At 48.8% G+C, this 27,377-nt stretch overlaps 1 protein-coding gene across 6 annotated transcripts; it reads right to left on the reverse strand.

Annotated features, from left to right (window-relative positions):
• Positions 1–2,221: 2,221 nt before the first annotated feature.
• On the reverse strand, positions 2,222–26,025 carry GDNF (glial cell derived neurotrophic factor). 6 transcript variants are annotated; one of them, XM_032471202.1, is made up of 3 exons: positions 25,557–26,025; positions 20,799–20,897; positions 2,222–3,215 (listed from the first exon to the last, which is right to left on the reverse strand). In XM_032471202.1, exons 2-3 carry the CDS (start codon positions 20,869–20,871, stop codon positions 2,731–2,733), a joined length of 558 nt encoding a protein of 185 aa, XP_032327093.1. In that variant the 5' UTR covers positions 20,872–20,897; positions 25,557–26,025; the 3' UTR covers positions 2,222–2,730. The 6 variants fall into 6 exon arrangements, with proteins under 6 accessions (XP_032327093.1, XP_032327061.1, XP_032327072.1 ...); XM_032471170.1 differs by having other exon boundaries at positions 20,721–20,897; XM_032471181.1 differs by lacking the exons at positions 20,799–20,897; positions 25,557–26,025 and adding exons at positions 5,645–5,806; positions 10,591–10,774.
• Between the last annotated feature and the right edge of the window lie 1,352 nt (positions 26,026–27,377).

The raw sequence follows: 27,377 nt of genomic DNA on the forward strand, positions 1-27,377 counted from the left end.
GGGCCAGTCGTGGTCCACCGGCCCGTGAGGAAGCACAGAAGTACAGAGGGCGATAGAAATGAGTTTTTATTTGTAAAAAGTTACAAAATAATATTGTACAAAAATAAAGTCTGTAGAGAACTTTGGTTGTATAACACAAACGACCGAGACAGATCAGAGAAGTCAGAACTTCTTAAGAAGTGCACTCCTTCCTGGATCAGATGATAATCGCAATGATAAAGAAAAATCACAAACTTTACCCTTTTATGGATTTGGTGGAGCAATTTGGCTTCTGTTAAAACCTGCTTATGGTGTGTAGGTGATGCTGGGAACAAGCTGTCAGCACCCATTGACTCCTACCTGCCCCTGTGGGCAGAGACTCTCCACGCGGAGCTGGGGCTGAGGCTGACCACTGGGGACACCAGATACCAAATCGGCCAGGACACTCTGGTTTGGACAGGGGACCCTGGGGCTGCATCAGACTGCACTTCACGAGTGACTGGTGAGTGGGGTCTGTCCCTACTTTAAGCAGGCTGCTCCTCAGCAAGGTCCCTGCTTGGGCCCCAAGATGGGGCAGGAGGGAGGCCCTTTTCCTCCATTTCTGAGTCATGTGAGGGGAGCAGAAAGGGCAGAGGGGGCAGAATGATGGACAACTTGGGTCCTTTGGGTGGCGGGGGAGGGATGTCTGGTAACTGCTGCTGCTTGGTTACTTTGTAAAATTAACATGATTATTTGAGAGAGGCCAGTAGACTAAATCACTAAATCCGTCATACTTTGGGGCTAATAGCCACTAAGGTAGTGATAGATGATCTCGTTGATAAAAATCCCTTTTATGGGATGTGTGACAAGCTCTACAGTAGGGCCCAGGGCCCTGCGCATGGGTCAGCTGCGGGACACATCCCTGACCTGGGGCGCTGGGATGGTTGTTCTCACCCTACGCTCGTACCCCGTGGAAGGCTTTTAGCATCCAGGGGGCGCACTCTGAGGGGTGTGTGTGCCGAGGCTGGGCAGGCACACACACCCCTTGTCCACCCTTCCTTGTCTTCCCTTGTCCACCCTTCCTTGTCCACCCTTCTGGGCCACCTTCCTCCGAGAGAGGGGTCGGGTGTACGCGGCCAGTGACTGGTGGCTTTTCTAGCAACCCGGTCAACCCCACTTCTGTAAGGCCCGCCGCGCTCCTTGGCTGCACTGAGCCCCGAGCGCGTTTCTCAGGAAGATGGCGGATGGAAGGATGGAGGAAGAGTCTCCACCATCAGGGCAGCACCCCGGCTACCTGGCATGATCATTACTTTGAGGTCAACACGGACCCAGGACTACCTACTGAAGGGACTTTAACCTTTGCTATATATGGTTATGCATATCGCAGACAGACACATGAGGAGGGAGGGAGCACTCAAACACAACTGGGAGTGAAGCACACGGCAGATCTGTTCAGAGATGGAGTGGTGAAGAAACAGAGCCGAGTGCCATTGTCTCTGCGCACGGCTCCCGAAAAGGGGGCCTGTCAGAAACGCCCCTTCTGATGTGTTTCTTTTCTACAATAGAAAAACAGGTAAGATGCTGAAATCTGGGGAAATCACAGGAGGGCTTCTCTTAAAAAGGTAAAGTAAGTGATTTTTGCCTAGCGCAAAACTTTTTAATACTTTGAAAAGCATGGACCCTTGTTCCCAATTAAAATTTCCTTTGTCACCTTTCTTTGCATTTTGCGAGCACATATACTTTGGCACCTTTGAAAAGAAACTTTAATAAATAAGGGAAGAAAGAGAAATGCATTAGTGAATGGTAATAAATAACAATAACTTAAATCTCAATAAATATCTTCTCTATATTTCTGTATCTGAAACGGATGCATTGCATCGAGTAGCTTCTCTGGTCACTGGTGACCACGCATAACGGAGCTGGGGTGTATGTAACATCTGTCTCTCTGTAAACCAACAGACCCGGCGGGCCTCCCCGCCTCGGTGCAGCTGGGGGCCTTCCCTGCACGCTCTCCTGCAAGAATGCTGCCGAAAACCACAACTGGTTTCCTGTTTCCAAGGACAGAAAGGAAATACCTTCAGGTTTGGTTTTAGTCATGAGGACAGCCTTTTTGGTTCCTAGCCAACTTCTTCCCACCCCACACATCATGTTCAAGATCAATCACCCACCGTTCCTCAAATCGCTGGTTGTAGTAAACCTCAGGCCTGAACCTTCAAAATCAAAGGTTACTTTATCTCTTGTGTCTTTGTTTTTTTTTGTTTTGTTTTTTTTTTTTCTTCTTCTTTTCCCTCCTTTCCGGGGTATGTCTCCATTGAGTGACAGAAAAATAAACCTTTCTTGCTTTCAGCAGTAAAACGTAACGACAAGGAATGACACCAGGAGGACTGTTTCCCTGGTGACTCCTGACATGTGAAAACAAACCACAGGAGACACACTGGTTTGGTTTCATGTGCATCCGCAACTGCGCCTGTGACCAGTGCCAGTGGACTGTATCAGATGGAAAGATGGCAACACCCAACCAGGACACCAGCCCTGAGCTGCTGCCGCCGTCGGCTGCTGTCCGGGAGAAGGTGGACGGCTGATTCCTCTCTCCCGTCCGGTTTTCTGTAGCTGGATCTCTCTCTACCAGGCTCCCACAACGGCTGCCTTCCTCCTCCTCCTCCACCTCCTTGGTCCTCATCTTCCCTTCTGGGCAAACATTTTCTGGGAACCTTGGTCCCTTTCTTTGCACTGTAGCAGGAATGCAATACACAGCGGTCTCTGGAGCCAGAGTCAGATACATCCACACCTTTTAGCGGAATGCTTTCTTAGAATATGGTAAACCAGGTTATCATCTAAAAAGGACAGGTCGTCATCAAAGGCGATGGGTCTGCAACATGCCTGCCCGACTTTGTCACTCACCAGCCTTCTATTTTTGGATAAATTTTTTAATATTTTGTCATACATTGTCTCGGCTGCATCACAGGAGCCGCTGCAGTACCTGAAAATGAGTTCCTCCTTGGTTTCGTAGCCCAAACCCAAATCAGTGACATTTAAATGGACGGCAGTCAAGACACACCCCCGATTTCGGCCCCTCTGGCCCCGCCGAGCTTTCCCCCTGGATGTCTCCAGGCCAGCCGCCGTGGCCTGCCGGTGCCGGTCTCTCCGCGGAAGGACGGCCATTTGTTTATCTGGTGATCTTTTCAATCTCCTGATGGTGGCTTGAATAAAATCCATGACATCATCAAACTGATCGGGATAATCCTCTGGCATATTTGCTGCACAACAAGAAAACAGAAGAGGTCACGTGAGACAACAACAAGGGCTGTTCCAAGGAGTCTTCAAGATCAAAGTCTCTCCTAGAGGCGGCCAAGCTGGGACCCACGGCGAAGCTACCAGCTCAGGGACCGAGCTCAGGGACCACTGTAAGCCCCCAAGGTCACAGACCAAAAGGCCCCCACCAAGACTGTGGAAGGAAGATTGTTCGGTTGAAAGAGGAAATTACGTGGGTGTGTGTGACACACTTCCTTGTAGAAAACAGATCCTTAGAAGTGAATTTTGCATTTGAATAACATCTGCCAATTTCAACAAGTCTACACTGAGGTTGCTGATGGAGGGTTGTTTTTCTTGTCTAATAACATAACCGAGAGCCATGGTTCTCAGCCGTGAGTGTGGATGATGCTGTGCTGGGAGGCTTATGGAAATGCAGAGTCCTGGCCCTACCCTTGGCGGGGGCATGGGAAAGGACCAAGAAATCTGCATTTTTAACAAGCTCTGGAGGAACTCTGTGGTAGGCAGTCCACGGACTACACTTTGAGAAACCCTCTCTGAGAGGATGATAAAAGGACTAATCTTGGATCAGGATTGGAATATATTTCCACTTCGCCTGGAATGCCGAGTGCTCTTCCCTAAAATCCACCCCGACTCAATGCCTCTGCACAGCTGAGTGGGGCGAGACCCATGATCACATGAGAAGCTCCTGAACTCAACTATATTTTAAAGCTTCCTGAAAAAATAAAAGTTGAGACTGAAAAAACAGCCTACTTTTTCTACTAATTTACCACTTTCTTGGATGCATGACTTAAAAAATATATGGTCTGCCCATAAGGTGACATTTAAATGTATCAAAGCAATACATGGAACGAAATGCTGTTTGTGGTCAGATGGGGTGGGGTCCAGCCTCTGCTGCAGGCTGTCACATGACTCACTGGCTTTGGCTGCAGAAAGGACAAGAGATGTGCACCTGAGGGAGCTCACATGGAGGAATGATTGATGTGCCACCTCTATGACATTTGAGACCTTCGGGCAAACGCATGGATTAGCGATCTTTCGGCATCTTCTGCTGTGTTCCAAGCATTTGCGTTGGCTGATCAAGTAAGAGGAGAGAACCTATTTGAACAACTGAATACATTTCTAAAAGAGGAAAGCAATTCAAATGCCTGTTTATTAGGTACTAGAACTTTTATGCTCCCCTCATCCCATTTTCAGGTAATTTAGTATGTTTAGGGTTATACGTGGCTTAGAAAAATATACTACAAAAGAATTGTTAGCAAGACTGAATATTTTTTTGCCAAGACCATCTTAAAGCAGGATTACATTGTGCCTAACCCACATCAAATTGTTTTGTTATGAACTGATTGTTAAAACAGGTATCAGGTATCCTGTTGTGTGAGACATAACCCAGCGAAGGCAGCTTAACCACATCTATCCATCTATTACCTATCTATCTGTAGATAATATATAATACATATCTATCTGTCTATCTAGAGAATATATAATACATATAAAATATATGCCATACAGTAGTAAAAAGAGTGGGGATGGTGTGGAATTTCCAGATCACCTTGTTGCCCTAAATCTAAAATCTGGCATTGCGTGGCTCTGCTGCACAGAGTCTCCAAGCTGCGTCTGCCTGGTCTGAGCCCCGCACCTCCTGCCTGGGTAACCACAACAGCCTGAGCCCTCCACATTCCAGCCTTGCCCTCGCTTGGTCTGTTTTCCAGCGGGCAGCCAGAGCGACACTCCTGAAACTGTAAATGCAGCTTATGTCCATCCTCTGCTCCAAACCCTCCAATGGTGCCCCATTTCTCTTGGAGTAAAAGCCAAAGTCCACACTGGCCTAAGGACCCCCTGAGCTGGCCTCTGCCTCTGTCTTAGCCTTTGTTACTACTGACCTCGTATTTGACTTCTCTCCTCCTCACGGCCTCCCCTCCAGCTTCCCTGGTCTCCTTACTGTTCCTCAAACACAGAATTTCTCAGACTCAGCACTACTAATATTTTGGGTGGGAACATTGTTGGTCGTGGAAGCATTCTAGGATGTTTCATTGCACCCCTGGCCTCTACCCAGGAGATGCCAGTAATATTCCCCTACCTCTCGTCCCAGTAGTGACAAACTACAGTGTCTCCAGACATTGCCAAATGTCCCCTGGGGGCAAAATTGTCATCGGTGTAGAATCGCATGGGTCAGACACAAGTGGGGACTCGGGGCCTTTGTGCTGGCTATTCCCTCTCTGTCTGGAACACTGTTCCTGCAGGGCACCCGGTGGCTCACTCCCACATCCCCTTCCAGTCTTTTCTCAAATGTCACCACCTCCAAGTCCTACCTTGACCTCCCTGTTTAAAGCGCAGTCCCTCCCTGAGCCCCAATCCAGACCCTCCTTCCCTGCTCTTCCCTCCCCAGCATAATACTTGCTACCTTCCAACATACCGCATAACTTATTTCTCACGTTAGTTATTTGTCTTCTGTCTGAGCAAATGCTGTCTCCGGGAGGCCATGACCTTTCCTTGGTTTGCCTGCAGTGGATCCCAAGTGCTTACAGGAGGATCTGGTCCCTGGAGGCCCTCAATGGTTTTTGAACGAATTAGGTCACTTTAAGAGGGGAGAGAGAAAGAGTCCTTGAGTTTTCAAGGGGACACTTGCCCTCCAGCTGAGAACCGCACTGTGATGAGATGAAACACACAAAATAAACAGCCTGCATCTGCACGAGAAGCCGCAGTGCCCAGAGCGGTACAGTCACCGTCCACCTGCGAGCTGAGTGACCGTCTCCTACTGCCTCCCGTGCCGGCTTCCTGCAGCTTTGAAGTGTCAGCTCTCAAAGCCCACCTCCTCCCAAGTCGTCGGAGGGGCTCTGGCTCCCTGGGAGTAACATTTTCTCAAGGAGGACCGGAGGAGAGGGCATGTACTCCAAATTTGTCATCTTCTCCAAACCACTTTCTAATTGGACTTCCTTAGGAAGTCCCCACCCTCCCTCCCTCCCGCCGTTCTTTCTTTAAAACAAAACAAACAAAAACCTTTATATCACTCTGAGTTAAAGAAATGAACTACTTATTTTGAAAAATGAGCTGCTTATACTATTTGTGACTTTTTTTCCCCAATAATAAGCTATAAAAGAGGAAATCAGGTATGCTCAGTTTTTAAAAAACCATGTTTGCACAGAAGTCTGACTCCTAAAACTGCTTAGCAGTGGTGATTAATCAGAATACAAAAAAAGTCTTCAGATTTCAAAAAAGACTCTTTGTTCTACAAAAGGATTCACATGATGGGATCCTGGGCTCTAGTCAGGAACTCCTGAATAGATCATTAACTTAAGAACCTGGGAACATGGAGAGTTAAAATTGATTACGAATCAACTGCAGATTAATCAGAAATGAGGATGAAATATTACTAAAATTTTAACATAAATGAATGGGAAAACATTCGAGTTATAAAAGTTCCACTTAACACTGGTTTAGAGACTCATTATAGAACATGATAAATTACATAAATTTATATTACTAGAATTATAATGATTTGAATCAGCATTTATAATGTTCTTACTTATTGCCTGACACTTTCAAAGTTCCAGAAAAACACTGTCCCTCCTTTTTTTTTTTAAAGACATTTTGACCTCATGGCTCTGTCCACTGACTTTGCTTGCCAGATAAAATACAGAATACCTAGTTAAATTTGAATTCCAGATAACTAGCGAATGAATTTTTAGTATAAGCAAGTCTCTAATAATGCTTGGGGGCATATTTATACTTTGTTATGAGAACCTTTTCTCCTTTATTTTAAACTCCACTTGCCCTTTTCAGGCTGATGCGTGTAGCAGTGTGAATGCACCAACCACTTATGCTTTTGGGTGGGGTGGTGAACGGGTCATTAGCCTGAATTAAAAGGCTTCCTGGCACCCAGGGAAGCAGTCAATCCATGTTCGCTGTGTTCAACTAAAGAGTGTGGCTAATGAGAACTTCTCCTTTGGATGGGAAATCTCCCTCGTACCTTGATGTTACGGTGGAAATACTTAAGCTTCAAGTTCAGGACATAGATGATTCTTATTGAACTGAAGGTTGCCCCCCCCCTTTCTTGAAAAATAGAGTGAAAAATAAATATTTATGCTAAAATTTTTACATGGATATAAATCTTGGAAACCAGAAAAGGACAACACTATATTTTCCAAACCACAGAGCAAATAGACCTGTCTCTTCCAACTAAATTCCTAATTCCAGCCTTTTTGCTGCTGACTGAGTTCATTCGTAGAGAGACCTCAATTTGTCAAAACTAGGCATCGGGGGTTGGGGGGTGCAGTGAGTGCCACACACCTCACTGAGCCCATCCTTAACATTTCTGTAGAGGCCTCAAATCCTGCCCAGGCAAGTAAACTCCCCGAGAGGAAACAAGGAGCCCACAGCTGCCTCTGTCTTCCTGGAGTTCACTGAGTGAGGGGAAAGAAGGGGGTTTGAGTCTGGGTTTGGATTAGTTCCCCAAATTAAGACTTAATGGCCTATCACTTTCTTCTTCATCCTATAAAGGGCTTGGCAGAATGTCAGCTACACAAATGGCCCTCATTAGCATTATCTTTGATAGTAAAATACTTGCAAACCACAAAAGAGGAGCATCATATTAAAAAAAAAGAAAAAAGTCAAACATGTGCTCATTTCCCAGACCCACTTGGAGGATATATCTGGGAAAACATGGACATCTCAAAGCTAAAGGTTTTGAAAAGTCAAAATGCTCAAATGCATTTAAGTCATCCTACCGGGTCCAACCAAATATTTTGGCATTATTCTATGTAAAATATTTTAGCTTTGATGTGTCCTTTGTATAAACAGTGTTATTTAAACAAACGAAACCTTGTGCTGGGCCAGACTCTGGGAACAAACCAAACCGTTCACTGCAGAGACTTTGCCTCCCTCAATTATGGGCAAAAAATAGTAATGTTACCTCAGGAACAAAGGCCTGGGATATTGACTATCTTGTAAAGGTAACTGAGTTTTTACAGGAACTATGGTGAGAACTCGGAGTACTCCTGTACCCTGTAACAGCCGAATCAAAAGGCACATAATTCAAAACGTTATCTTGGCTAAGCTGGCACGTAGTAGACAAAGTATTCTCCTAAATGTTAGATTTCTCTTAAAAACAGTACAAGTTAATTATATTTTAATCAAAGGGGTCATTTTATACTCGTATTGGGTTGTCCCCCTCCTCACCCCGGCCTAGCTGGGTGGCCTAAGCTGGTTTTCAGCCTGCCTTCAAGCTGTGGGCCCAAGATGGGGGCAGTCCAAGGTTGTGTGCAAAGCAGTGAGGGGGTGACCCCTTTCCCAGAGTGGGAGTGGGCTCTGAGAGGCCCGGAGAGAAGGAGCTGGACCCTCAGACCCACAGTGGCCCTCTCCTACAGGAGCTGTCTTCCAGCCTCAAGGATGCAGGAGCCCTGGAGAGAAGGCCCAGGTGTTTCTTGCTCTGGGGAGGACCAGTCTCTGTCCTTCAGTGCACAGTGTCCAGCTTCTGTGCACTGGAAGGGCAAGGGTTAATAAGCTGGGGTCTACAGGGGTGAACTACAGCCTCAGCCAAGGCCACACAGGTGAGCTGCATGGAGAACCAGCAGCCAGGATGCCCTCACTGCAGGTAGTGCCTAGTTCTGGGGTGGGCTAGACCCTGGGTGTGAAGCCAGGGGATGCTGTACTTGGGGCCGCTGTGGGGCTGGGCAGCCCTGCCTCACAGGGGGAGCATCTCCTGAAAGGTTGTCTGCAAAGAGGCAGTGGAAACCCCTGGGGGTGGGGCCATTTAACCTGATATTCTTTGCTACCCTTACCCCAGGTAAAGGACCAACTGTTCTGCAGACCAAGTATATGAAAAATAGAAGTTCTCTGTGTGTGTGCGTGTATACACACATGCACATACATACATATACACATATATACAAACATATGCATGCATATTTATATGAAAAGATCAGTCTAAGATTTATATAACCTCTTAAGAAAACTCCCAGCTAATGTCATTTTTTAGAATAAGTTATTTCTACTTTTCAACAAGGTACAAGTATGATTTTCTTTCAATAAAATTGAAATAGTATAAAAACTACATAATGGAGTCTTACCTTTAAAATTCCTCACATTACAAAATTTCATCACCCTCTATTTTAAACGACAGCTTCCTTGATGCACTTGACAGCATTACCAATAAATACAAAGGTGGGATGGGTGCTGACTCTCCCACATTAACTTTAAACCCAACAACATCCCTGCAAGGCTAGAGTTGGGATCGCATATTATCTCTATATATTGGGAAACTGAGGCTCAGAGAAGACAAATTTCTGCCCAGGGCCACGTGGCTCATAACTGTGGACTTAGTTGGCTTGGTCTCAAAGCTATAACTCATTGTACTGTTCCAAGCTGCCTATCTGTTTTAAAGTAAAAATTCTGCTATCGTGCAGTTTAAGTCTCGGGCGTGTGGTAACTCACCCTGGAACCAGTGCAAGATGTGCTGATTTCACCTGCACACATTTACCACGCTGACAACAGGAAGAAACACACTTTATGTTGGGAAGTTCAGCATGAACGGAGGTGCTCTAAGTAGGTTCTAAAGTCAGGCTGCGACAGGCCTCAGAATACAATAAATTGTCTCCCAAAAGGGAAAAGCATGCCGTTCAGGGGCATCTCTCCCACGTCCTGGGTCTTGCATGTCACTCTAAGGCAGACCTGGCAATTTCCCAGCTAAAACCGGAAAACTGGCAGCCAAGGGCGGTGGCAGATTCAGACACACAGGCCCCGTCTCCGGAAGCTCCTCAAACTCATGCTGGCACCAAGTGACAAAATCTCACTGCAGAGCTGGAAAGGACAGAGCCTGGGATTCCAGTCCAGGGTCAGCCCCTGCCCAGCCTCGTGACCTTGGACTAGTCACTTAACCCTTCTGAGGTCAGCAAGCCCCTCTCTGGTGCCCTCCCCAGTGCTAAGACCCTAAGATGGGAAGGGGCTGCTGGATGTTAGTTTCCAGTCACCCCCATCAGGGAGGGGACTGCCTCCTGCTGATGCCCCAGCAGTGCTCTGCTCAGCCACCACCATCGGGGGCCCAGGAGACCCCGTAAGAGGTCTTCTAGGTTCAAGCAGTTCTCAATGTTTTCAGTTTGCCCTTTGGTTCAACATCTTGGTTACGACTGAAATAACCAAGTGTCCTTCAACTCATTATCTTCCAATGTCCTGTTTAGGAGAGGTGAGAAGACGTGTAGAAAGCACCCTGTATATGAGTCTCAGAACACCCAGGTACTAGTGGGAGGCATCCTTACACCCCAATCTTCTCCTGTAAAGGCAGAGATGGAGCCAATGACCTCAGAGAGGACCTACAATACCAGTCCCTTCAGTCTCCATCACCCAAACGTCAAACACCAAACCTACCATTTTCTCAAAATCTCTATTGTATTCATTTCTGGTTTTGCTGCTTCAAGCAGGTTTAAGCCACACCCAGCTTAGGACTCCAAGGCTAGAATCACCCACGGCAACTGCTACCAAATGGACGGAGAGGACCCCACGGCTGGTCTTGGAAGCTGTCGACCCTTGTTTTCATTTGACCTTCATTGACCTCTGAAATGTGCTGTGTTAGTCCAGGAGAATGTTCCAGTTCCCTGAAAAAGGCAAAGTTCTGTCATCTGCTACTATTTAAAAGTGTTGATTTTGCCATTTATTTCAACTAATTATACATAAAAGAAAGGCCCATGGGCCCCTAACCACTGGAATGTTGCTGCATCTCACGTTAGGTAATGAGCGCCCCTGCTTTCCTATTTTGGACCCACTATTCATCTAGCATTAGATAGACCACCCAGGTCAGACATGGCTCTTGGGTTAAATTCAAGAAGGGTCCACAGCATCCAATCTCCCGTGAATAGTCACCACCTGAGGCAATTTACTAAGTCACTGTGACCACTGCCAGAGCTACCAGAGCATTATCCATGACCAGCAGTTTGCTGGCAATAAAACATGACACGGGTTTATTTGAAAAGTATTTGTGCTATAAAAACACCAGTGTTTTGTTGTTTTAAAAAAGCATTTCTGGATCCTCTCAAGGTGGAAGAAAAGACAAACCAGTTCACAGTACAGAAGAAAGGAGCCTTGGGTATATTTTTATGGGCCACTTGGCCCACATAATGCTATTCTATTTACCATCTGCACCTACTTTGACCGACATTGCACACACTTAGCTATACCATTATCTTGGATATTTATCCTACAATTTAACTCAGAAAACTTGTCACCACTGTAATGGAAATTACTCCATGAATAGAAATAGCCAAAAACCCTCACCCAGGAAAGACAGGCTATAGCCATTTACTCAGATTCTAATTGCCCTGCTCTGATTTCCACCTACGTGGTCCATACTTTGATTATAGTTAGACTAATAATTTTACAGTAATACAGAATGGCTCCCCTGAGGGGAAGATGTCCGTTCTTCTGCTTTTAAGTCAGGAAAACACCCAATAGGGTGTCCATTTGTTAGCTAATCCATGAACACCTGGTGTGAGCTAAAAGCTCTGCACAGCCAGCTGTAAACACCTCACACCAAAGAGTGCACCCCCGGAGCCCTGCCACTGCCCTTATAAACACTTAACAGGGAAGGGCGAGAAGGTTACCCAGTAAAATTAAGCTCACAAAAAGCCACTTGGGAAAATAATCCCTTGTCAGAGGCAGGTAGTTTCTGAGGGGAAACCCTAAAGTTACCTGGAAAACAAAGGAGCTTCTTCCTTCCCACAAGCCCCCCCTGCAGCCTGAGAGGGCCCAGAACTCCCCCAGGTTCTGCATTCAACTTCCCCTGGCCCTTCCCAGGGTGCAGCCAACTGAGCAGTAGGTAGAAGGAACTCGAAGGGCCTGAGAGACTTAGGCAAGAAGAAGAGGGACTAAGAAGATGAAAAGAGAGCAAAAGGGGTGAAAGAAAAGTGCTCTGTATCATTTGAGCCTGTTTGATGGATTCCTGTGGTCAGATGCGAGGAGGGGCTTTCTAGCCCTCAGTGAATGAATTTACTGGAACCTCAGAGACTCTTCAGGTAATCAGCTATATCACTCAAAAACAGCTGCATACGCCTGACTTTTCTCCTTGCTGACTTTCTGACCTAGCCAGAAGAGTCCCGCAGGGGTGTTGTAGGCTGGCAGGGAGTGGTTGTGATCACGAGGATGAGTGTTGGGCTCAGATTTTCCTGGGTCCAGAGTCTGGCCAAGTTGCTTAACCCTGGGCCGCCCCAGGCTCCCCTCAAAATGGGGCTAGTTACACCTTCACGGCAGTAGAAGAGAAGTTTTCAGCTCAGTGCCTGAAAGTATTGAACAAGTGGTACCCAAAGTAAGTCCGCATGGTTTTCCTGTTGGTGATCATTCTTCACTGACATGACATTGCCGGCAGCGGCGTGAAGATCAACTCTGCTGGCTCTGGACACAGCACGATTACCCTAGAGGTGATGCAGACACTGGCTCCATGCTAGTCTAGAATGTTCCACAGAGGAGAAGGCCCTGAAGGCCCCTGCCTGTGGGCAGAAGGAGCAGGCCTGTCTTGGGAGTTTGTGCTGGCTCATCTCTGTTCCTAGAAATCCCCCAAATTAACCACACCAATGTGAACTGATTCCACAGCCCACACACAATATCATGTGTCCACTATGGCACATAGTGGCAAATGGTGGCAGGTTTCCTTCTGCAGGGTCTATGGGTAGTTTTAAGAGAATCAGTGTCCAGATCTTCAACTTCCACAAGTGCTGTGTCCTGAAACTGGTCTGCCCATGAACACTCCTGCGGCTGGTTCTCCCACCACAGTCACCCTTATACCTTCCCGAGAGAGACGTACTTCGCACCCATCTCACTCATTTTACCTGAGGCACTGTTCGGGAGACAGAGACTTGCAGGTGCCACATAAGGACAACTCAGGCATACATGGCTCCTTGGAACAAACTGTTACCAGTGGCTCGAGACGCAAGCACACGTCATCATGAACTTAGTATTCCAAGGATGTGTACCTGAATCTAGTCACACACAATCACACAAATCCAGACTGAAGGGCAGTCTGCAGAACAGCAGGCAAGATAGCCTAGACTTTCCAAAAATGTCAATATCATGGGGGAAAAAAGGCGTGGGAGCTAGTTCTACGTTATAGGAGAATAGAGAGATGACAATCAAATGCAATTTGTGACCCTTGATTAAGAAAAAATAAATCCACGAAGGGTGTTATTGCCACAACTGGGGAAATTTGAATATGGACTATCTATTGGATAACAGTATTGCATAAATGTTAAATTTCCTGAGACTGGTAACTGAATTGTGGTTATATAAGATAATGTCCTTGCTTCTAGAAGGTACATGCTGAACTATTTATTGTTATGCTTGCAACCAACTCTCAAATGGTTTAGGGAAAAAAAAATGAAGCAAAATGCTAACAAGAGGTCAATCTTGGTGAAAGGGTACTATAAATGCTGAGGAAAAGTCCCATGTGAATAAACCAAGAAGTATCAAAGTGGATGGTTCCGTGCTTTATTCTGGCCAGGCACTCATGGCAAGGCATGGTGCTTTATCTACCTGTCTGTCCATCCACCCATCCATCTATTCATCTTACAATTAGAACCCAGGAGTATAATGGTTGCCATGAATGCATACTAACCTGTGTATTTGAAGTGAAGATGAGGTTGGACCTTTTCTGATCAAAATATCAATTGGTTTGAGCTGATTCATTTGATGGTTTTCCACAACTCAAATCAGCTAGATTTGCAGCTCCAAGGTTTTTGCCAAAAGTATATTTGAAGTGCAGATATAGTTCCCAAATGGGCTGGAAATTACATCTGTTGCAACTATTTAAACATGTGATTAGAGAAATTGCAGATGTCACCTTAGAAGTGTGCAATAGTTTTTCGACATTATTTTGTAGGTTTGAAAGCAAAAATGTTTGAAGACTTTTAAAACCATACCTTTCTATCTCAGTTATCTTACAAAATTGTACAAGAGTAGGTTTCGCCTCTACTGAGCTGACTAGCTGATTGCCAAAAGTGACCCAAACCTAATCCTATTTCCACAGAGGTGAGCACTCTGGCCCACGGGGCAGTCACCCATGGCTTCCCACGTGCACTCCCCGTGGCGTAACAGGAGGGTCTGAGAGCCAGTACCTTTCCGAAGGCCTCTGGCAGGCTGCCAGCCCATCAAGCATTTGAGGAGACCTCACTTTGTCCTGAGGAGTTCGGGAGACTTCTCTCATTGCAAAATGCATCAGTATTACAGGAGCATGCAGAGAAATACATGTTTCTCTCCCTCAAACACCCTGACTTGGACTCTGAAGTAGCCACTAATAATATGAGCCCAGGCTCATGATGGCCCAGTAGGAACCAAAGAAAGGGCTCTATAAGAAAGGAACTACAATATTCCTTGCTCCTTTTTACTGGGTTGCTCTTCAATTTTCCTAGAGGTCTGTGTTTCAGTTAGTGAGTATATTTTTAGCAAGCCGATGCTTGTGTTTTCTTAAGCTACTAATATGAGAGCATAGTCTGTGTTAAGCCAAAATGATTGGCTTTGGGGCTAGAAGTCTGAAGTTTGAATTCTGGCTTCAGCATTTACTAGACTTGTGACCTTGAGTAAATCTCTAGGTCTCATTGCTTCCCTGGTACAATGGAAAGATTAACACTCCTCCTGTCCTGCAGCTCTCAGACTTACTCAATTTTCAGGACAAGAAAAAACTGGGTTACCACGTGGAGAGCTAAGAGGTGCTATGATACTAACCGGTTTTTATTTGTAGCTGTTCACTTATTGGAGGATTAACAGGTTGATTCAATTGTGCCTATGCCGAGAAGCCTTTTAGAAATAAAGGCACAAGCCTTCAAAATGAAAAATATGCCTATGTTCCAGCCCCGACTCATGAAGCCTGGGTATTTTTTGCAGTAAGAAGGCTTTTCAGCGAGATCCCTGCCTGCCTCAGCCACTCCAGTGGCACCCCGCTGCTATCAAAAACGGAGTAAGCACCTTCTTTTCCTGGATTTTACAGCATCTTATAATCTGGTATCACCTACAGAGATATCCTAAATTTCACACCACTTCCCGCCACCTGTTCCCAGTACTTGGCGACCAGGCTGGCCTCCTTCTTGTATCCACCACCTGCCCCTTCCCCACATCGTGCTTCTCCTTGGTCTGGAATGTACCCTTTTCCTTTTCCCTTCCTTTCCTAATACCCATCTTTCAAGTACCAGCTCAAATCCTCCCTCTCCCCTGAATTCTTTCCCGCTATGATCTCCAAATCCCAGTGACTTCATTGCCAGAAATTCTTACCATAACCGCAGTTAATGTAAACCCCCTGATAGACACAGCTATCTGTCTGACTGACAGTCCGCCCACCCATCTGCCTATCCATAGTTTACAACCAGATCATCAGCTATTTAAGTTCACAATTTTGCCTCTCAGATGCCCACACAACACCTAGTGCATGCAAGATATTTAATGCTTGCTTCCTGATTGAGCTCAAGGGACTAATTAAAAAAAAGTGTTTTAATTGAATAAAGGGGCTATGGACCATTAAGTGCTAAAGAAACAGAGATGAAAATGACATTAGGAGGGGGAAATGCCAGATAACTTTTATTTTCATATCAGTGGACATAGAATCTTTTGAGAATAATTCTCCGGCTGTTGGATCAGCCTAAGGTCCTAAGACTGGCCAATTCAAATGAAGCCTGAAATAGAGTTCTCTAAACAGCAACAGTTTGAAATAGGTCTTCAGACTGGGGCCAGAGTGAGATGTTGGTCTCAGATCTCAAGTGAGGAATCAGTGCCTCCTAAAAGTCTGACATGCAATTTCTTGATTCCAAGAGCCTCATCTCAAGTGGCAGAGCGCCTTCCCAGCTTAGGAGCTTTACTACAATATTGCCTATTCATAGAGCCTCTAAAATAATAAGGAGCAGTAGATGGATGGTGCTTACTTATTCTGAACTCTACATTCCATAACATTAGATCTGAAAGCTTAACATTTAACTAGGTTATTGCACTAGAAGCTTTCCTAGCTGGATAACGATGGGTGGAAAGTTCCCTAAATTCACTAACAACTTTTTGCTGGGTTTGTGAAACATCTGAAATTAAATACCCAGTTAGGATCACTTAAAACAGAAACACTCTAACTCAATACAGGTAGCCTGCAACTCACAGCCCCGTCATCTCTTACAAACAAGGATCTGAGTCTGCCTGGGCTCCCTTCTCCCCATGGGGGAAGAGGGTCTCCCCAACACAACCATGGGAATCTGGTGGGGAAAATTCCATAGGAACTATGTGGGCTCAGAGAATGGGAAAGCGGAGGGGCTGTGAAACCTGGGAAGAGCCAGGGGCAGTTGACGGGGGGTGGGGTGGGGTGGGGTGTGTGTGTGTGTGTGTGCAGAATCCCAGGCAAGGCTGGCCTGCCTACGTGCTGACCAACTGACTGACTGTGGGGCTCAAAATAGCCTCCCCGCAAGGCCTGCATTTCTTTCACTCTCTGTACTTTGTTGTGCTGCTTGAAATTCCACCATTTAGAGCGCTGTCTTGGCAGAGGCTGAAGTGAAAGCCTGAGGCGGGAGAACAGGCATTCATGGGGAGGGGCTGTCAGGAGGAGGAGGGTGGCAAGTACAATAGCTGATACGGGGCAAGCATGGGCTCTACAAAGCCTCATCTCATTTAACTCTCACAGCAGCCCCGTGAGGCAGGATTAACATTATTCCTGTTTTACAGATGAGGAAACTGAGGTTTAAGAGCGTTAAGTAACAGCTGGTTTGATGGCAAGGCTAGGATCCAAACCCTAGTCTGATCTGAATGTGTGAACTCGAGCTCTTGCCTGTTGAAATTCCATGATTTGTTGCTCTGTGCCCTCTTCTCCAGATTACGGGACCTGGCAACCTGGGAAGAGACTCTAGCCTAACAGTATTGTGAATTATATCTCAGTTATATCATGGCTTACATAGATTTTTGTGGGCTAGTCTGGGAACTTGATAGCTTGATTTTCATGATTGTTTCTATACGAAATTTTGTGACTTCCTACCAAATTGGTAAAATATCATCCTATTATATTAAAATAAATTGTGGATTACCTGCAATTATAATCTCAGAATGCTCAGTGTTTCTTCTAGTTGGCTTTCAGTCCCACAAAGAGCTCACCTTTCTAGTCCAAGTTTCTTCATGCTTAAGTTTACAATGCTACCAAATTGAACCAGACATTGTACATTTACTAGATAGTATGTTTCATAAGGACAGGGGCTTTTGTCTGTGTGCCAAGGATTCCTGGGCACCTGGGACAGTGCCTGGTACATACAGGCACACATTAACTATTTGTTGAATGAATATGTGCTTTAAGATCACAATTTTTAGAAGCAACATGCACTTTATGCTTTCACCTGTGAAACACATTTAGAGCAGCCACACATAGCTGAGATCTGGTGTATGAGTACAATTAACTAATCTTTAGTAAGTTCAGACAACCTTATGCAACACGGTTTTAGTCATTAGTGAAAACTTCCTCCCACATAAAGTGTTTTCCTTTAGGTAGCAAAACCGAACACTCTGTGTTTCAGTGATTTGGAGAAACTCTGGTTCTGGCTTCAGCAGACTGTCTTCTGCCATCATGAAACTCTGGCACTTTGGACAAGCTGCTTTACATCTTTAGGGACTACAGGGGTTACCTTTTGGTTCTAAAATGCTATGACATTTGCAGATATCACCTTCTATATTCCTCAGGTCTGATGTAACTGCCCTTTGGAGAAGATACTGGTAAAAAGCAAAATACAAGAACAAATATGGCAAAAAAGAAAAGTCTCGGGTGCCCCAAAAGGAAAAATCACAAGTCCTTGAGCTTAGACAAGTTCAAAGTTGCTACAGGAGGCAGCCACAGTCCATGAACTTTATAGTCAACCTCTATGCAAGCAAGAGACACTTAGGAATTCTATTTGGTTAGTTCAGCCTGTGATAATGCTAGGAACAGAATTCTGGCTGTTTCATTTCCTCAGAACCAACAGAACACATGCAACCTCAAGGGTGAGTGTGTGGACAGGGTACAGTCCAGCCCCCTTTGAATAGGACAGAATGACTCAAGGTGGCACAAAAGAGCTTTTGCTCAGTCACTAGGTTACAAGCATTTGAGAAGAGAAGGGACCAGTATTTATGGTACTTTCTATTTTCAGATGAAATGAGTGACTTAATGTTTTTCTATGTAAGCCTTAACCAGTTGCACGGTGTACAGTGCAGGATATAAATGTCAGCACTGTGACAGGGGCATGTTGACACTGGTTGAGTGTTCAAAGTCTGCACATTGTCATTATTCTGCCTTCCCCGCACTGACAGCTTGCTACCGAATTGAACATACCTGGAAAGAAGTCAATTTGGCTTAGAATGCAGCTCACTTTCTCTTTGGGAACATTTCTCTTTCAAGGATCTATTGGGTCTTCCCATAGATAAAACAGAATCGGGTGTGTTCTGCTGGTTCAAATGTAAATAGAATAGTCAGAATCTTGTCCATTGATGACTGAACATCCATTTTGGAAAAGGGAAGTAATCTCCCTTCCCCCACAACATGCCCCCTCCCCCACCCCCAGTCAGTAGGATTAATGCTACCTTGCTGGCTTTGTGACTGACTGTACCTTATATGAGGCACAGATTTTCTTAGGGTATTATCAGGTCATAGTGATTCAACCCTGACTGCATATTAGATTCACCTGGGGACCGTCTACATCACCCCACCACCACCCCGGTGCCAGGGCACATCCCAAACCAATTAGATCTGAATCTCGACATGAAGCCCAAAGTCAGTGTTCGTTAACGTTCCCCAGGTGAGTCCAGTGAGTAGGGGTCTTTTCTTATGAGTCTCTTCTCAAAGGATGGTTAGGGTAGGAGCGTGAAGCCCGGGGGTGGGGCAAATCTCATAGTGATTGGCATTTTGGAGTGGAAAGGCCTCCTCTTTACTGTACAGTTGAAAACTAGTCATTGAGTTCTATAGTGAGTAAGTAACTTGTCCAAAGCCACAGAGTTAGCTGAAAGCAGAGCCAGAACCAGGAGCCAGCATTAAATAAGCCTAGGTAGACAGGATACTAATATGCTAATGAAATCTCCATGATTTAATCAGCATCATAATCAGGCACAGTCATTTTTCTCTCCAGAAAACTATTACCTCCCACTGTGTTCCTGTTCCTCTGGCCTAAGCTGCCTGAATGAATGAAAAGCCACTGGCTCAGCTCTTATGGGTACTGTTTTGAAGACAATGGCACAAAGGGGCACTTAAAATATAAGTTTCTATTGGGAAAACATTTAATATACACTAAGATGGAAATTCGATTTCAACAAACCAAAGCCCTTAAAAACAGATTTATACAACTAATTGACAGAAACTCTTGGAACAGTTACTTTAATTTCAGGGATCAACCATGTTCTAAGTCACTCTTGAAGCCTTAATTTGCCTTAGAAAAATGCACTTTTTCTTGGGATTTCCGGAAGAAGATGCTTTTATTGTTGTAATTTAGCGCAGAATAAACACATCACATTTCCTGGGCTGCTTTTAGCCCAAGGCCACAGGGTTTGAGGGACTCTTAGCATATAGTTGACTTGTGGGACCCTTTCTACTGTGCCTATGAGCACAGTGGGTTTAAATGCAAAATAACTAGAGGAGTGGGGAGTAGCCAGGATGACATCCTGGATCCGGCTCACTACTGCTTTAGTTTGTGGCTGTGTCAAATTTTCTATTGCTACCTTTGTTAGCCACTTACCTCCCTGATAATCTGTAACTTGAGATGTAGCATACTTCGCTTTATGCAATAGATACACTTCTGAGGATAAATTATATCAAATCAGAGTTGACATGCCCTCATAAACTGCCATCAAAGACATTTTTGAGAGGCAGATCACAGACTTGTTTTCTAATATGAATAACCTGGCCTTTAAGTTAACAATCTCACATGGAGAGTGAACTCCAGCTTTTTCCCCCTGTCCCAGCTAGCACTATTTACCATTGTCTTTCTAGAACCGGAACTTTTCTGAACAGATTTGACACTGCCCAGATGCTTGTTCTGGAAATAAGGCCCTTCTGTGTTTTCTCTGATTCTGGCTTGGTTTTGTGAAACCTCAGCCTCTTTCTATGCAGGGGCGGTTTAGGATGGAAATGCAACTGTTTTCAGAACTCAGCAGAGCCAGGCACACCCAAACAGATAAAGAGGGCTTTGGAAGAAAAAACGGGGTGTACATGTGTGATGGGGAAGCAAAGAAAAGGGGACAACTGTGGTTTTTCCTATGGTGGTGGTAGCGGTGGGGAAACATCTGTTCATCAGAATGCTAAACGATGGGCAGAAAAATGTGCTACGCTCCGTGCTGGGCAAAACCAGCACGTGCCATATACAGACTAGGTGTTGGGGCCTTTGGGCACCAGCAGGTAGCTACGCATGGCGCGGGGTGGGGTGGGGGGCTCGAGTGCCAGCACGGCTCTGCCCTGAGTTCAGGAGGCCACACTGCGGTCCAGGCGGACTTGGGGTGCGTGCGAGCGGCGCGTGGGGTGACCCCCTCGGGGAGGGAACGGTTCTTACAGTCACTGCTCAGAGCGAAGGGTGCGCGGCGGCGGCCAAGGGAGCGGTCTTCGGAGGGCGCCTCGGGAGGCCTCTTACCGGCGGGCAGCGGGAAGGCGGACGCGGTGTGGAGCAGCACCAGGCAGACAGCCACAACATCCCATAACTTCATCTTAGAGTCCAGTCCGGCCGCGGCACCTGTGCGGGCGGGCGGGGGAGGGAACCAGAGAGAGTATGTTAGGCTCGGATGCCAAAAGCCCCCGCGCTGCCCTTGGCGCCTCATCCTCGAGGGTCCCGCAGGGGGCCCCCTCCGAACTCCGCACCGCCCTCGTCCCAGACCGCTGCAGCCCAGCCGTTCCCCAAGCATCCCTCGCCCTCCTTTTAATTAAGCACCCTGCTCGGTCGCCCTCCCGGGTGCACCTCCCGCGCTGCCCTGCTCTCGGTGTCCAATCCACAACTACCCTTGTCTTCCGCCACCTGATTCCAAGGGTGGATGTTCCAGCAGGGCCGCTGCCCCTGCCCCTGCCGGTACCATTACGATGACACCAGGAAATCTGGCCAACGCGACGACGACACCAGTACTGGCACGAAATCCCACCCCCATTCCTGGGGGGCGACCCGGCAACTCTCATCCTGTGCCCTGCCCCAGCAGAGCCTCCCCGCCCGGTCCAGTAGCCCCCACAGGCTCCGGGAACCAGCCCTGGACCCAAGCAAGAGTCAAGCCTTTTATTTTAGATATAAAATCAAGTGCCGGGGTCCTGATCCTCCTCTGAGCTAGGCGGGGGCAGGCTCAGTGGCACCATTAGCCCCGCCCATTCTTCATTCCTCTCACTTAAATAAGTAATTTGTGGCAGGAACAAGAAGTTAGTAGGTACCTGGAGACTTAGGACCTGTCTGGGAATATCTGCGTTAGGTTACTTAACGTCTCAAAGCATCAACTCGGTTTAACGTATTACCTCCATTTCTTACGGTTATAAATATTAACATGGAAAGGCCGAGCCGAGCATAACGTAGCGCTAAATAAATGCTTTAGTATCGCTGTTGGGTAGGGATTGCATTTGTCTTGACAATGTTCGTGGTGTATCCGAACATCCTCTTTTTATTTTTGCAGTTTTGCGAGATTCTGGCTTTAAATCCCTTCCCCTTGTAGAGAAGTTTGGCGCTCCGCGCGCCCGGCCTCAGCCAGTCCCGGACGACTAACACTGTCCCGGACTCTGCGGAGGAGCACGGGCACCGGAAGGCCGAGATCGAGAAAGGGTGCGTACGGGGAGGCTCAGCTTCGCGCAGTGAGGAGGCTCCGCCTGGTTTCTCAGGTCTCACACCCCTAGAATGAAGGGCCTCGCAGCCGGGGTAGGACGAGAAAAAGGCACCCTCAACTCTGGGCCAAGTCTCACACAATTAAGAGGTAGGGAGGAGACCCGGGTGTTACCCAGTGCCTTCCCAATGCCAGTGTTGCAGTTTTCAAGGGGCATTCTCAAGTGGGAAACTACAAGATTCATGCAGTTGATTATCCTCTCTCCTCCAAAGAACAGGGATTCTTAGGAACATCTTGAACTTTACCCATGGGAGTGTAAGAGTTTCCAGATAAAAGCAAAAACCTCGGCACCTTTCCTCTCCATTAGATGCCAGGAGCGCCCACTTCCCTTCCAGCAACTGCTCCCCACCCTTTTCTCCACCTAGAACTCCTTCCCGGATTTCCAATGTAGGCCACACTGGGAAGCGCTTAATTCGACTTCCACCTCCCAACGCTGCAGAGACGACTGCATTTTCCATTCCTTGGGCTTCTGCGCTCTACGGAGCTGCTGGGCTCGGGGAGTCTGTAGGGCCCAGAAACCCCGGCTCCCCATGCCGAGCTGGCTGGTTTACAAACCCGGGGAAAAGGAAAGGCTTAGGGTTGGGGCACACGGGCAGAAGCAACACCTTATCAAGGCCGTGCAAAATGAGCCTGGCAAGGCGCTTGAGCAGAGATCGAGAAAGGGTGCGTGCGGGGAGCAGAGAGGATGGGGGAACGCGAGGCTGCCCGCCCCTCGTCCCGGTGCCAACTCGAGGGTGCGTGCGAACTGGCTGGCAGCCCAGAGGGGCAGGGAGGCGCGGGGTTAATATGCCATCCAAATCGCTGTGCCCGCCAGCAGGAAGAGACAGAGGCACCAGATTTCCCTTCCGCATTAAGAGGGTTTTTCCTTTTTTTCCTGCTTGGCCAACGGAGGGCTTTTTGAATTGGACGTGGAGATCCTCAATTAGAAGTGTGGCGAAGCTGGCAAAAGAGGAAACATCGGGAAACTCCCCGCCTCGGCAGCGGAGGCTCCCGGCTCCCTTTCCCGCCCTCCGCGGAGTGCGGCCTAGGCCCCGGGACGGGAAGGGCGCATTACCTCGCTCTGAGCACAGCCGGGGCAGGCTTAGTCTGAGCGGCTCTTTAGTTCCCGGTATTTGTAGGGCTGAGGACCGAGAGGAGGTCTGGGGGCTGAGCATTCACAGGGATCTATAGGGACGTTTTCTCCAGAGCCCAACTGGGTCGCCCCCACTCCCGCCCCGCGTCTTCCCTGTTTGTCTCTTTATCGCTTTCTCAAAGCACATGGGTCCAAAGTGTTTCTCCCGCAACCATCCGCCTTGGTTACGCGCGCGCATTGCTGAACGCGCTGCCTCGTGCGGTAACCAAGTTCTCCTCCCGAAGTCAGCTCCGCCAAGTGCCTCCGCACCCGTTTTCGTACCCCACAGGCTCGTCCCCATCTGCGCCGGGGACCTACGCCCCCGGCAACGCAAAAGGGGAGCGTCGCGAGCGCCGGCACTTGGTGGTCCCCGGGCCCCGGGGTAGAAAGAACGCCGCAGTGACGCGGTGGCGGCAGAAGCTGCTGCTCGGCGCGAAGCGCTTCTGGGTTTCCAGCACCAGGGGGCACCAGAAACCGCCAGAGTCCTGTGGCGCCCACGCGGCCGAGAGGCCGCGTTGTCATTTTAAGTATAAAACCGATGAACAAGCGTTGCCCTACAATCTTCCCCATATCCAAATTACTCCCCGCTATCCTTGCAACTCCTGAATGTCCACCAACATCCTGGCTTTTGACTCCTACCCTTCTTTATCCTCTCTCCCTCTTTTCTCTCTACCCACCTCATTTAATGTGGTTCCTCAGCGACCTGCTTTATGAACTAACCCCCTCCCCCGATTGCCAGCATCACTGTGACAGCTTCACCGCGGGTGAGTGCTCCTGCCGCCAGTGCCCCCACACCTTCTCGTGTCTGGCAGCTTAGGAGATTTGTTTGGGCTTTGCCTTCGAGATCCAGGTCTCAGGAAGAGAAAAGGGAGGCGGGGGTAGGGGTTTGAGGGTGTGCTGTAACTCGGGGGCTTGCTTTTCGGGTAGAGACAGAAATTGCTGAAAGATGTACTGCTTTTCTTAACTGTGCCTCATGTCCTGCACTCATTCTAACTGTTAGGCCCAAGACCAGGGTAAAAAAAAAAAAAAATGAGGGACGCTTTCTGCAGTCTAGGAAGGAGCCTGTTTGTTAAAGGGCCCGGAGGACTGGGTTCCAGATCTAGGGGCACCTGAACCCCTAGGGATAGTGGGCTAGGGACGCTGCGGGCTCCCCAGACACCTGACATTCGTTGAAAAGGCCACATGGTACTTCACTGTTGTCAAAGCGAAGACGTGGCGAAAGTGTGAGGGCGAGACCTGGTCGTGGTGGAGCGGAAGCCCAGCGGCTCCCACTTAGAGGGCTTTGCGGGAAGAGGTGCGTGCATGAGGTTGGAAGGAGTATCTCTTACTTGGAACACTTATTTGTGTATTCATTGAATACTGAGGAGTCGTCGAGTGCGCTGTAACATACTCGCCGCAGGGCCCGGAAGAGTTGTTTTTCCCCACCAATGAGCAAAAATGTTGGGAGCATGGGGTTGGGCAGACCCCACCCCTCCCGGGGCGCGCCTGCCGGCTCGGCGGGCGGGTTTGCCACCAGCGAAACTAGGGAGCCGCCAGGAGGCTGGGGGGTTCCGGCGAAAGTTACTCCCCGCCCCGGTAAGGATTCGTTTTCACCGGGTGGGGATGGAAACCAAATGGCAAAGAAATTAGCCCAGAGGTGGTGCGAGGTAGTGGTAGAGGGTGTTATTGGGGAGCTGGCACAGAGTACAGGAGAAAAGAGGTCATTAAAATAATCACTTCGATGGCATAGCGGAAACCTTGAGGAGGTTTAAGAGTCTATTTGAGGCGGAGACCTGAGTCCTGGACTGTCCAGGAAGCCCCTCTCTTAACTTCGACAGGGGATGGTTAGTTGGGGTTGTGGGCATTAGGAAAGTGCAAGCGATCGGGTTCCGAAAAGGGCGAGGAATGTAGATTTGCAAGAAGCGCCTGGAGGAGGTGAGCACTCTATTTTTAGGTTCTCAGCACCTTTGCAGCAGTCCCTTCCCGGGCCTGCACTTTCCCTCGGAACAGACCAAAACAGATTACACTTCCAACAATGGTATCTCTGCAGCTGCACGTCCACAGAGGACCCAATTTTGGTCGTGGTGGGTTCAAAGATGACTCCAGCCCTGCACCTTTCTGGGGCTTGATGGAAGAGCGCCCCGCCGAGTCGGGGAGGGAAACTGCCCCTGTGGGACGTGCGGGGGTCCAGAGGCATCAGGGGCGCCAGAGATCTTTGCCCACGTGGATAGGCAGCTTGCCTCTCCGCAAGGCCAGCCTCTCTAGCGTTCAACTTCTTCCCCTCTCTCCTCTGTCCTTCCCGCACCTCGGTTCCCTCTAGTCTCTCCTCTTTCTAGTCTCCTGCTTTGGGTCCAGCCGCGCCCCCCTGTCTCCAACGCCACACAGCTCGCCGCGCCCGCTGGCTACTCAGGCGCCACCCGCTTCCTCCACCCAGGCCCGTTCCCCCTCTTACCTCGGATCTGGTCTCCGCAGACCCCCAGCTGGACATTAACTCCAGGAGCCCCAAGTCCCAGCCAGAAGACCCATCCGGGCCGAGGGCAGGAGCGCGGAGCCCCGCCCAACAGGTCAGGGGCAAGAGTTCGCAATCCTGGGGCAGCTCGGGGCGGCGAGGGCACGCAGGAGGCGGCGGCCAAGGCTCCCGCCGCCGCCGCCACGAGAAGGGCGAGGAATGCCGACAGCTCCCCCGCCGGCTTCTTGCACCCCGAGAAGCCGATGTCCGAGCAGCCGCCGCTGTCTTGGGTCGGAGGTGACACGGCTGCGCGCGCCGCGCTCTTGTCCGGGGCTGCGCGGGCGCGGGGTTCCCCGGGCTGCTCAGTGGCGACCGCCGCGCTCTGCGCCTTCTCGGGGCGCAGCGCTTGGGAGCACGAGACGGGCCGGGCTGATGCTGCCGCCGGAGCTGAGGTATTGCCTGGAAATCCGAACGAGACACCACGTCAACCGGCGCCGAGAGTCCCGTGAAGACATGAGGGCGCCAGGAGCGCAGGCTGGTCCTTGAGAGCCCGGGTCGGGGGGCCGGGATGGGGGAAGGGAGGCGCGGGGCCCGGGGAGGGGAGGGGTCGGGAGGCGGCGGTGAAGGAGGGAAAGGAGAGCAGCCAGGAGACGCCCGAGCTTCCGAGGCGGGGGCTCGGGGTGCGAGTGGGTGACGCGAGGCGCCCCTCCCGGAGGTGCAGGGAGAGAGCGCTCAGCGTGTGGAGACGCTGCCGGGCTCGTGCCTCCTCCTCGCCGGGTAGATCCGGAGGAATGTGAGGAGCTCGGCGCAGACCAGCCGGAGGGGGCAATCCCAACTTGACCGCGGCGCCCGCGCCCGGCTTCTCCCTGGCGCCTGGCTTTCTGAGCTCGGGCTCTGTCGGGCTACAGGGCTACACTGGGCTTTCCTCGCGCCTGTCGAAGGCGTTCCTCCCTCCTCGGGTGTCTTCTAGCCCGTTCGCTTTGCTGCAGGGCAGAAGGCAGTGGCGAGGAGAGCAGCTAGCTGCTGGCCAGAGTTCTCCTAGCACTACGGAGGAGAGATGTGGAGCGGCCCGGGGAGGGAAGCCGAGTGTTTGCCAGGGGACGCTGAGCGTGGGGAAGAATTTATAGGGCTCTCACTCCGTGACGTGCCCTCCAGTGGCTTTTCTGATTCGCTTTCTGACCTAAACACACATTAGTTTAGTCCCCATGCTAGGGCCAACACGGTCTCCAAATATCTGCTGGCTGAAGTCAGAGGCTTTGCATATCATGTATTACATGGCAGGCAATGAAGAAGGCTTCTGAGGCTGGCCCGCTCCTCGGTCCTAGGCTCCATTTTCATGCTGTTGTAATATAATACCAGACGTGGGGTAGGCACATACATTCAGAATCCCAATTCCAGAGACGTAAGATCACTTTATCAGGAACAGGTCAGTGGAGGCTGGGCTAAATCTGCTTTTATCCAGAGTTTTGAAAATGCAGATGGGGGACCTAAGCAAGCACTCCCTTGGGTGCTGAGTTTCCGTGAGCAGGGACCCAGCTCCCACTTCTGATCTCTGTGAGACCTCGTAGGCATTCCTTTTGTTGGTTTGCTTACCACCAGAAGAGCCAGAGCCTTTTGCAGAGGACGTGAGGAGGGCAAGTCCTTACACACCCTGCACATGACTCTCCCCAGAAATCCGTTTCATTCACACAGGGCATAAAATTAGCTCTACCTTTAAAATAATGTACTAACTAAGATATGTCTTTGCTAAGCAGAAAGCTGCTTTCCAGAAGCCACTGGACGTGAATTCAGTGGGACCTCTTTTATTTTATTAGCTGGGGGTAG

The sequence above is a fragment of the Camelus ferus genome, chromosome 3 (assembly GCF_009834535.1).
Source record: "Camelus ferus isolate YT-003-E chromosome 3, BCGSAC_Cfer_1.0, whole genome shotgun sequence".
NCBI lineage: Eukaryota > Metazoa > Chordata > Mammalia > Artiodactyla > Camelidae > Camelus > Camelus ferus.

What these genes read in the sequence shown, in the direction of transcription:
- GDNF (XM_032471170.1), bottom strand. Translation starts at nt 20,871, where the DNA reads ATGAAGTTATGGGATGTTGTGGCTGTCTGCCTGGTGCTGCTCCACACC. An exon ending in CTTCGCTCTGAGCAGTGACT is followed by an intron (nt 3,216 to 20,720) that starts GTAAGAACCGTT and finishes CTTGTTGTGCAG; the next exon opens with CAAATATGCCAGAGGATTAT.